The sequence below is a fragment of the Cystoisospora suis genome (genome assembly GCF_002600585.1).
Source record: "Cystoisospora suis strain Wien I chromosome Unknown contig_3222, whole genome shotgun sequence".
Taxonomy (NCBI): domain Eukaryota; phylum Apicomplexa; class Conoidasida; order Eucoccidiorida; family Sarcocystidae; genus Cystoisospora; species Cystoisospora suis.
This window is the reverse complement of record NW_027156017.1, coordinates 13585-25006: the sequence shown is the minus strand read 5'-3', so window position 1 is coordinate 25006 and position 11422 is coordinate 13585. Positions and strand designations below refer to the sequence as shown.

The window sequence follows — 11422 nt, the reverse complement described above, 5'->3', positions numbered from 1 at the left end:
CTGTCTCGCTAGGGATGTGCGGTGTGATAGTGTTTCTTTTCTAGATCAACTCAGACTCTTTTTCTGTTCATTTGAGGTTCTTGCCGTGTTGGGGGTGTACAGACATGTCTCCTTTTCTTCCTTAGCGTGAAGGTTTTCTTTCTCGGGGAAGTTTGTCATTGGGTCTCTAAAGTTCATGTGAGGTGCATGATCATGCATGCGTGCATGCATGCCTGGGAGGAAGTCCCTTGCCATTTCTTCGTGTTTCTCTAGGAGGTTTGCAGGATTTCTTTTAGAAGCGTTCTCTTTCACGCGGAACGTGAGAAAGATAGTAGATTGTTTCTGGATGTTTCTTTCTCTTTCTATCCATCTCTCAAAACCTTCTCTTTGTCTCTCTTGACTTCGTTAGCCATCCAAGCAAACCTGATGTGCATCGTGCTCATTTAGATTCTAAGACACATGAAGACTTCTCTCTCCCTCTCTTTTTTCTCTCTACAGAGCGACTTTCTATCAGGGGTATCTCGCTATGGCGACATCCGAGGAGACGAAGAAGAAGCGGTATTATCTTTGTCAGGCCATATGTGTAAGCTTATTACGTACTTGTTCATTCCTTGTGGGTTCCTTCATTGATAAGAAGGTGTCTTTACTGGGAGTGGTAGTTAGCACATCATCATATCATACATCGGACGCTCTCCGTGGACGTCTCCTGAGTTACTGTGTTGTTCTTCTTCTTTTTCATGCACGATGGTCGGTGTTCTTTTCCGCTTTCTCGAGACTCTATCTCGATCAAGCCTTCTGGCAGTTGCCTCTCTTCGTCTCGTTCAATTTGTCCGTCTACGAAGAAAAGAGAATGAATGGTGATAGGAGAGAAGAGGGAGAGAAAGAGAGACGTCTGGCGATTGAGAGAGAGACATGCAGACGACGATAGTACCTAGTGCGCACGTAGATAGGTGGATATCTGAGAGTTCACGTAACGTAAAACAAGCCTGTCTGCTGGTCTACTATATCTCGAAGAACCTAGAGGACAGGTCATGCATATACACGTATGTGTATGTAGAGATAGATGTAGACGTATGTGGGGATGTATGCACATGTGTAGTTCGTGTAGGAAGAGCTTAGGGGAATGGTTGGAGAGAGAGAGAGAGAGAGATGATGCCGGGAGATGCGAAGGTCATGAGACTCCTGAAGAGGGACTGCATGCATGCTCTTCACTCCCGTTTATAGGCGTCAGTCTCTCTAAGGGTATATCTCACAGAGGTTTTCCGCACGAGGTGCCACGAGGGTGTCTGTTCAGTCATTCGCATCCTAATGTAGTGACAGCTATACACTTGCTTTCTTTCCTCAGTCGCTCTCTATAGACTTCTTCAACGTATTCCTTTTATTTCTTCCGTATATGCCTATCTACGATCTCCTATATGATTCAGTCACCTGAGCCCTTTCTTACCTGTGACAGCATGGTGTACCACTTCTGACCGACATCTTTCTATTCTTCTTCTTCATCGACCTTCTCACGAGGGACAGCGTTAAAATCTATTTCCTTGTCTTAATAGCAGTAGGAGCTCAGGTATAGATTGAAGGATATTCAAACATACATATGTATGTATACATGTATATAGAGAGAGACAAGGATCGTGTGTATAAGTATATATATGTATACACATGGATCCTCTTTAATGAGCGACCCTGCCCCACAGAGGGACCATTCAGCGTAAGGACGTTTTTGTACTCTTGTTCCTATGAAGCAACTAGCTCTGTGTGTTGAGTATTCCACCTTTCTCTGTATGCTGTTCTTTGCATGCAGATCGCTATCTCTCTGTACTTCTTTCTTTCTCCTCTCGGAGCAACGAATGGTGTATGTAGTTACGTCACCATTCCACGTAAAGTCACTCGGTATCATCTCTCGGGTATGTGTCTGCTTGCTTACTTCCTTACTTCACATATACACATACGTATATATTGATCTATAGAGAGATAGAACTTCATCTTCTCTTCGCTTTTTTCCGGTCGTTTTCTCTTTCTGCCTCTCTCTTGTTGCTATTGTGATCCATGGGTAGTCACAGAATGCAGTCAGTCATTGCGTATCGAGGAGAGAAAGAAGAGACTAGAGTGAAGAGTGATATAGGTGCATGCATTTTGACTAGAGTAAATATGTGTGTGGTGGGGTGTGTTCTACGTAGCTATCAAGGGTAAGTGAGAAGTCGATTTCCTTCACGCAGATGTGTATGGCCATGTATCTTCTTGCTTCTTCAGAATGCTCTCCTGCCATTTTGTCTTGTTCCGTTGTCACAAAGTAGTAGAGGCAGGACTGTCCGTACACTACACATGAGAGGAGAGCAAGCACAGCTATCTGTCTGTCTCTGATCTATCTATCTATCTCTCCTTCATTCTTCGGGGTGTGATAAGAATGAAAGCTTCTGGTGTTTCTCCTTCTATAGTCCTTAGTCGTAGTCATAAGACTTCTGTCCACATGGTCACAAGAAAACGACGTCTATCACAGGCAATAGTTCTTATGATGTACACACCTCTACTGCGATGTCTCAACACTACTGGGACAGCGACGAAGAAGAGATAGAGATATCTAACTAAGGACATCGATTTTGTTTCTTCCTTCTTTTTTTCTTCTCTTGCGAAAACAGGAGGGATCAACACGTTCTGGATGTATGCTGCGGGGATAGAATCGACATTCTGGTGTGTTGTTTCCTGCATAGGAAGTAAGTTCTTTCTTTCCTTTATTTCTTGTGTCTTCTTGGCTAGCTATGAAATTACCAGACATTGATCGAGCGCTTAGATGGGTAGATATACACACAAGGGGTGACGGTGACGACGAGGATGCGGATGTACTGAAATAGACGAGAGAGAAAGTTGTTCTTCTTCATTGTGGCAGTGATATGTCGTTGCGCTGATAGAGATTCCGAGGTCATATACTGCGATTCATGAAGGTATGCGGAGCGTCTCGTTCGTCTTCTTGCTTAGATCTATCTGTGGAGCTTGGCGTGGAATGCAAAGAGAAGTCCTTGTTATACAAGGCTGATGTAGGCGTACTTGTTTCTCTATCCGAGTTTGAAAGTGCACAGTCTATTCGCATAGAGAAGACTTCTCATTAGCTTCACTCTGTGGCGCTGTAAGAAAGAGTGATTCAGCCCATACGGGAAACACGGAGAGAAGAGGACACCGAGGATACTAGAGACAACTACCCTACTAAGGAATGGGTCCAGACACGGGTCCCTGTCTGCCTGTGGCTTATGTACATCATCGTATGTGTGTTTGTATCTATTTGTATATATGTCTCTCTGCACTCGGGGAGACGACTCGGTGGCTTTTTGACTATATTTGGTCAAGAAGGAGTCGGAAGAAGATCCTTCTCTGTGTATGTATGGAGCAACTACAGAAGTAGCCCAGGGTTCACATGAATAGTGAGAAGGCAAATGCATTGGGCATGTGGCCGAGGCCTCTAGCATCGGTTTTCTCAATCGCGAGGTTGCTTATCTTTGCATGCATGCGGTCGATGAATGTCTTGGTTGCTTTTCTTGTCTGCTTGCAGTCTCTTCGTTAATCTCTGTGAAGCGATTCAATCCTTTTCATTCTGATGCAGCACGCAATCCTGCATAGAAAAAAAGAAGGCATGTATACATAGCCCTGTTTCTTTCACATGGCTGAGGTGAACGTCCAAGACATCAAAAGGAGCCTTTGTCTGGAGAGACACTCTGTATAAACCAAAAAGTGAAAGAGGGAACGGGAGAACTTTTTTAAAGTACATCGCATCGTGTATGTACATCGCATCAAAGCTCATCTTTGGTGTGTATCCTGTCTGCTGTATTACTCTTTTTCATGCATGGCGTGTGTAAATCTCTCTTTATATATATGTTTATGTATATATGTAGAGATATCGGTGTGTAGTGGCGTTTTCATAACAGTATCTACTCTGTAAGATACATCTGTGTATACAGCGACATGTATATATAGAGATCCCATCTGTAGGTAGCTAGATACAGATGCTAATAGGGATGTGTGGGTCTTGTTCTTTGAGTGAGTTCACTGCTGCTTTGGTGATGCCCCGAGGATGATTGAGCCGAAGCTCTATGTACTACGCTTCTTCACGCGGGTAGACGCTTGTTGTAATCGGGGGAAAGTATGAAAGAAGGAGAAAGAAACGATGGACGAAAGGCGAGAGAGAAAAAGGGCCTGAAATGTCCCCTGCTACTCCCCGGTTGTCCGAGAGGAGGAGACACCAAAGAGGTGACCATTGATTGCTCGACTTCCAGAGGGAAATGCGGGGCGTCACCCTCTCTAAGTAGAAGACATTCTTATCGAGCAGAGAGAGAAGAAGAAGTAGCTGTTGAAGAAAGAGTTACGAGTGTCTTATCATGTATGGAGTTGAGAGGCACTGATGTTGTACAGGTCAATAACCTAGAGCGATGATAGCTTTACTACCAGACTACTGCCTTCATGTGAAGCAAAAGAATCACTCGATTGACTTGACGCTTCCGGGGGACTCCCTCTCCCCCTCGCTTTCTTCATGATGACGTCTCCGCACATAGGAGTGATACGTCCACTCCCACAGCGTAGTTGTGAAGATGTGAGACATCTGTGCCTAATATACTAGCTATGACTGAAGAGCAAACTTTTTCAGAAGGACGGCACGTCAACTACTTCTGATCGTTAAGGACGATCTTTGTGAGGAGAGTTCTCAACCTAGTAATTCTCTATCACATCTTCTCTCCCTAATGACCACTGCCGGTGTATTTAAGAGCCGTTTATCTCATCATGCAACCCTCTTTGTGTCTGTATCAGAAATAAGCTTACAGGTCGTGAAGGGTATCCGATACACACAGGCATTCTAGATCCAGACAGACATCTATGCACACCTCCCCTAGCCATGGATTTGCGTCTCATCTATCTCCTTCTACTACTTGACAGTAACTATCGTACATACCTTTCTCGGGTCGTTAGGATTCTTGCAGGTCTGTGGCGTCTCCGTTGATGAGAGGACGCGTGTTTGAGATGATAGAAATGTGCGTAGCTTCTCTGTAGAAAGGGCGGGGGCTCACCAACATTCATGCGGAAGAATTATCAAGGACGTCTTCCTTTTTTTCCAAGCCTTTCTTATTCCGTGGTCTTACATCATGCATTAGATACGTTCTTTCCTCTCTACCTTCTCCGCACAATGTGTATGCTTTCTTGAGTCGTTCCAGTCGGCTATTCAGCGGATCTCTACGTCCGTCCGTCTCTCGGTTAGAGTGTCTGTAGGAGGGGAGAACTTTACTTAATATTGCATGAGTTCAAGAGACTTAGGGAGTTTCCATAAACGGATAAAGAACACACCTAAAAGAAAGAAAGAAAGAAAGAACGAAAGAAAGCAATGACACATGTTTGTAAGATCCTGAAGTGTGTTACAGTAGTAAGTCGTTGTTGTGCGGGTTCGCAAGAGGTTGTCTCTGGTTCAGTCGGCCCGAACTTTCTTTGGTTTCTGAAAGTCAAGGAGTCTCTTTGTTAGGCGGTATTTTGTATGTATACGTACATATACCTGCCAGAAACAGAGAACCTGGGGGCTAACTGGAGAAGTTTGAGTCGTGTGCGTGCGGTTGTGGAGACTGCTCTATTCTGCGCGTACTCAAGTTTCAAATGCCGGGACACCGGGTGGTGCCTGCTAATTTGTATACTGTGGTAGTGCGTACCGATAGCCCTCTATCTGTCGAGTGATTCAGTGCCCGTGACAACAGAACAGCCGCACGGCACGTACAAACACCTTAGAGAGGTTCGGGTCTGGTGGACTTGAGCAAATCAGCGTCCATGCAGAGATCGGCTTCTCGTGCAGTGATCATTGTCTTTACAAGCAGTGGGTAGCACTCGTGACGACGGTCCAACCAAGAATGCAACAGTGACTATACTTGCCTCCCGGAGGCAGTGGAGAGTGAGCGAGACCGCTGCCTTTTTGCAACTAGTTGGCGTCTATACTTCCGTGATATTCATGATTCCCAGGGGCTGAGCAGGGACAGTGACCGTCCTCAAGGGTAGGATTACAGAATGCCTCATCTTTGTCTCAGTTTGGACAAATTGTACAGAAGAAAGTGAAAAGCAAGAAGCCTTAAGGCACTTCCCTCTTCTTCACTTACGGATATGCCGCCCTCTTCTGTCGCTGTTGAGAACTAGGCTGAGGGATCGAAGCAGATACAGATCAATAAAAAGCATGAGATCTGTTCTCACGTCGACGTGTAGAGATTACAACTGGATGACAGAACGCTGGATGGAGTCTCTCGCGCGGTTTCACGTCCTTCTCTGGGTGAGACCCCCTGAACAGTGGATCCCATGCCTCTGAGATTCACAGAGTGGGAGCCATGGCACCCCATGGTGACATTTCGAATGCGTCGAAGCTTGTCAATTCTCGGCACCAGGGCAGTGAACCGACCGGCTTATGTCAGCGAGGAGCTTGCCGGCAAGAAAAAGTTTGTTTGTCCGGGAGTGTTCAAAGGGCACAAAAAAAACTTCAAGTTCGACAACTCCAAAGAAGCTGATGAAAAGGCAGAATCGCTGTCTCAGATAACCCTGCTGAAAAGATTGAGGTGTTTTGTACTAGCCTAAAGTAGATGGGGCAACTAGTTGTCACACTAGGGTTGCTTCGTACGGAACCGGGGGATAGCATCATGCACAGCGTCACCTATCTATGCTTTCACACATACATAGGGCGTCTTCAAATTTACTACGTCTTGTCAAACGGTACCCTCCCCGCAGCAAAACCTGCTTTTCACGTACATCCCACCGGTCTCCTCTGTTGTCCGAGCCATCAAGAACCCGAGCGTCCACGGCCGCAAAAGAAAAGATATCTATCTGTTGGACCTGGCAGTCGAAGAGGCCCACTTAGACCCGACGAAAGGTGGAAAAAAGACGAGGGCCTAGATAGCGATCGTCCGGATGTGCGCTCTTTCAGAAAGTCCTTCGTGTTACAGGTTTTCCTCTTTGCACCTTATGGTGCCACTGACAGACAGAACGATCGGTCGACCTTCGTTGACGAAGCGTAGACTTCTCGTTGGAGAACGAAAAAGCATGTCGACGGCATTTTTCCCATGTGCACATTCCGTTTGAAACACTATCCTCAATAATGATGTGGAATGTACAAAAAAGAACATTCTCTACAGGACTATAGTCTGACTAGGGATGATCTCACTGTTCTGGAAGCGTGCTGTCTGCGGACGGTGAATATCAGAACTACAGAACCATAGTGCGCCGTGGCAGTTCGACAAGAGTGACAAGAAAAACAAAATAAAAAACTTCAACAAAGTATCGTGGTGAAATCCTTCTCTCTTTCATTCGTATGATCAGACGGCAGCGGTGAGGCTACGTAAACATCCTGCATTACCGCTGAACCAACTAGACTAAACGGACCGGATCCACTACGACGAAGCAAAAAAAACTCCTCCTCCTCAACAGAATCATCCTGTTCTGATCATGCTCTTTACTACCGTCCAGCAGCTTTTGCTTTGGCCTTTGCAGCAGCTGCCTTAGCGGGGGGAGCTGCCTTCTTCTGTCCTTGATACTTTTGTGCCCAGTTTGTCGAATATCCTACTAAATGAGATAGCCGAATACATTCGTGATTTCCACAGTTCGTCTCAGAATGTTTGTTTCCAAGCTGAGATTGACGAAAACACACACGCGCATCGAGAAAAAGATTTCGTTATGATTCAGCCGAGACACTCAGAGAGAACAGCGCCGATCAATGCATGCAAATCACCGCCTTTAAGCTTCGTGCAGATCCTTTTGGCACTGGAGGCGGGAACTAGGACAAAATGCAGATGGAGAAAACCTTCTCCGAAAAAGAATCAGAAGACAAGCGAACCTTCGTACCAGCGTTGACACCTCAGGTTGACTAGAATAAGGAGTGGGGTGTAGCTAGAACTGGGACTGGGTTTCTTACCACAACGTCAGGTGTGGCCTCAAGCTCGAAGTTGTACGAGGGAGTCTCTCTCACACCCAAATATCAGAATAACATGTGGAGTGAAGTGAGAAGATATAGATGCATTCACAAAAGAGAAAAGACAGCAATATCCTGCTCTACTCCACATCGGGAGTGGGTCCATGGCAAACCTGAAATCACCACGTTTGAATGATATTCAGCTGGTAATACACAATCATTCAAGATATACCTATCTACATGAACGTTCACTAGCCGTCCGTATGTACAGTAGTAGCAAGATGACAGGAGATGGGGAACTAAGTATTTATCCTCGTCAACCAGGACGAGGAATACGGCTATCCTATCCTTCCTTACTGATCCGTTCGGACACTCAAGTTAGAGCCTACAGTGTCTCCTCCATAGGAAGCATAGATCAAAGGAAAAGACGTTAACACTATCTGCTGTTGAATACACGAGTGCGCTGTGTACTTGGTCGCACCGGTGTCTTCTCATCATTCTTCGATTGCCCTGCTATCTAAATGAACCACTGCTTCTCCTTTCACTGTGTATGGAGACGGATTTGAAGTCTCGTTTCTATAAAGCGTCTTCAAATGCCATTACGTAGAAGAAATAAGAAAAGAAAAGACTCAGACACACGTGAGAGAATCCGTCTCACCTGTTTGAGCAGCTTAAGAGAAGCATCGTCAGCAAATAGAAAAGCCAATACACGACAAACATACGTCGAGGTCGGAGCCGGATTATTTGGCTTTTGAATAAGAAGCACTGGAAGTCCCTGCTGTTGAGATATGTCTCCGTGCCATATACAACATGGAGCTGACGGTGAGGGATCTCCAAGAATGGGGTCATCTGTGAAGTTAACGGAACTGAAGAAAAGATTCAACAAGCCCAGACAAAAGAAAAACCGAAGAGCACCATATTCATGCAGGCAGGGCTCAAGAATGTAGAACTACCTATTTACACGTATATACGCATACCGGCTTTCATGTCTGTGTAAAGTGGAGAGGACCGGGATACTCACACATGTATGTATTCGATAAGCATAAAGCAGTTGTTCTTAAGAGAGCCGGAGCCCCTTCTCTTTGACGATGTACAGCAGCCTCTGTTGGGAAAATAGCTTCGATTACGTCCGTGTTTCTGTCCCGTTCGCTTACCGAGCAATAGTTTCTAGCATCTCAAGCACCTGCGCCCGGCTCCAGATTTTTGCAGCTCTCTGTTGCACATGGCCAATCCACTTCTTCGCGAGAATCTGGACCTGAGCCTCATTGTGCGGTTGATAATCTGTCTCGGCTTTCTGCACTTCCTGATCTTCTCCATCTTGACTACTCTCCCAGCTCTCCTCACTGCTACGCTCATCCACACTCCGGCTTTTCATAGACGACGATGTTCTAGAGCTTCGATGAGTCTGCTCCCCGGCATCGCTACCCATGCCAAAAGGCATTGAACCGCAGCAGCTACGGCAAAGGCGAGACATAATGGGGTGGTGTATATGGAGAGCGATCGACAGAAAGAAAACAGATTTCTGAAGAGACGAAGTAATACGGAGAACGTCAATGAAAAAGCGTCTGTAAGGGCGGTATCCTATCCCGAGGATATGAGGCGTGAGTCTAGAAACGGTTTGTGTGACGGGCGGAACACGGAAGACAGTACGGGTAGAAGACCTGTTCCTACGACAGCTTACATCCAGATGTGCGCAAGATTGTGTATGCATGCGGTGGCTTCGCAAAATGAAAGTCTTGAGGTGATACCCCACTCCGGCTCGGCTGTAACGACTCCACAGTCCCGTCTCCGCTGACGCCGTTGTCCTGCCATTGATCCGGGGAGAAAAAACGGGAAAACTTTCACGAAAAGTGACCGGAGAGAGTAAGCGTGTCAAACAGAAGGGTGACAGGTGGAAGCACGACGGAAAAACATGACTACGCCGAAGTCCTAGTAGAGAAGAAAGTAATTAGTTGTCGGAGAGCTCCGCTCCCACGATTGGTACCGCGGAACTCAAACAGAAACCGAGGCACAGACGAAAGAGACCAGACAAGGAAAAAACCCGCCAGGGTTGTCTGGCTGTGCTTTACTGGCGCGGAGTACTCTTCGACAAAATTCAAGGAGTAGGACTTTTAAAAAACGGTGCCTCTAAGTACCGTTCAAGAGGCATCACGGAAAACTTTGGTGCTCCGAATAGTGAAAGGCTGTGTGGTGAAGACCCGGCACCACGGCGGCGGACCAAGTCCAGCAGACGACTTGTCGGAAAGAAAAGATCACCAGAAGCACGACACGCTACAAGATCGGATCTACCTGACGAAGAAGGAGAACGCGTTTGCCAGTCAGGCGGCGGAAAATGATTACAACATCGGCGTTCAGGTCGGCTGAGAAACACAGTTCAACCAGCTGCGGCTTCTGATTCAGTCCGGGATGGCAGAAAAAGACACTCAAGGCAACAAAAGAGAGAAAGACGGCGACCACGACAAAAGACTTGACCCCCAGGACATTGCCCACCTCATTTGAAAAGTCCCTATTTCCAAAGAAAATGAGAGTTGTCACGGGGATCGTGTCCTCCCAGCACTCCAATAAATTCCTTGACTTCGCTTGGCATGCGAAAGCTGAGCAAGCGGTCGGGAAAAATGAGTGACTCCCGAGGACCTCGATCATTCCCTCGACGTGACGTATGACCTGATGTAGCCGCCTCTATGGTCGATGAGAAGGACTCGAGGTCTGTCCTCGTGCAATAATACTTCCTCCTATTCGGTACAGTGCTCTTCTATTTTATACAAGGGCTGGGTGGTGCCCTTACTGTGTGCTTTGGAGTGGCTGGTGCGCAGCAGAAAACTAGTTTGACTGCGGCTGGGGCTGTGAGTGGCGGGGCCCGGGCGACTAGCCTGAGAGGACAGCATGTCGAAGGCTGCCCCTTTTTCCTCTTAAGTCGGGAAGACAGCAGCCGAGCAACTCAGCTGGAATGTCCTACCTCCCAAAGTCCGATCCCCCCCCCCTTTTTTACGGCACCGTCAGGCAGCATCTCCAGACCGCGGAACGCTTCGCGGCTGGGAAGCACCGTTAGATCGGAAGCGGTGGCTTGTTCGGAACTGCAGCAGTCCCTCTCTAACCCGAGATCGAACGCAAAACCATGGCCTCACTTTTCCCGTCACGTAGTCCTCACTCAGGGTGAAAGAGCATAAACTTAGATCCAAGCCCCCGTCTTTGGGAATCGCGAGCTCACAGCCCGCTTCAAGAAACGGCCTTACCACTTAGGTCTCTCGGACGGGGCCACCCAGCACACACTCTCGGGTCTTTCCGTGAAAGGGTAACACAGGTAGCATGTGTCCAGAGATGTTGCACTTTCTTCCTTTCTTCCAAACAGGTAGGCGAGTGTATGTTACGATCTTTGTCTTGAGCTTTGTACGTAGCCTCCGAGCCGGCTAGACGAGTAAGCGATGCCGGATTCGCGTGCGTTGGAATTCACACGAGCGGCTTGATTGCCTCCCGGGACTCTGTACATCGCTTCTGGTGTATCGCAAGTCTTTATGACAACATCGCAGTCTCGGTACA

At 47.0% G+C, this 11422-nt stretch overlaps 2 protein-coding genes across 2 annotated transcripts in view; one reads left to right on the top strand and one right to left on the bottom strand.

Annotated features, from left to right (window-relative positions):
- Nucleotides 1-5664, top strand: part of CSUI_006386 (scamp family protein) — an 8585-nt gene extending 2921 nt beyond the window's left edge. The window contains exons 4-7 of the mRNA XM_068066546.1: nucleotides 478-562; nucleotides 1781-1883; nucleotides 2616-2690; nucleotides 3521-5664. Of these exons, the coding sequence (XP_067921478.1) occupies nucleotides 478-562; nucleotides 1781-1883; nucleotides 2616-2690; nucleotides 3521-3588 (331 nt within the window). The 3' untranslated portion in view covers nucleotides 3589-5664. The remainder of the gene's footprint in view (nucleotides 1-477; nucleotides 563-1780; nucleotides 1884-2615; nucleotides 2691-3520) is intronic.
- Nucleotides 5665-6496: 832 nt separating this feature from the next.
- On the bottom strand, nucleotides 6497-10460 carry CSUI_006385 (uncharacterized protein). The gene is made up of 3 exons (XM_068066545.1): nucleotides 9040-10460; nucleotides 8544-8751; nucleotides 6497-7603 (listed from the first exon to the last, which is right to left on the bottom strand). The coding sequence occupies exons 1-3, from the start codon at nucleotides 9594-9596 to the stop codon at nucleotides 7433-7435; spliced, it is 936 nt and encodes a 311-aa protein (XP_067921477.1). The 5' UTR covers nucleotides 9597-10460; the 3' UTR covers nucleotides 6497-7432.
- Nucleotides 10461-11422: the final 962 nt, after the last annotated feature.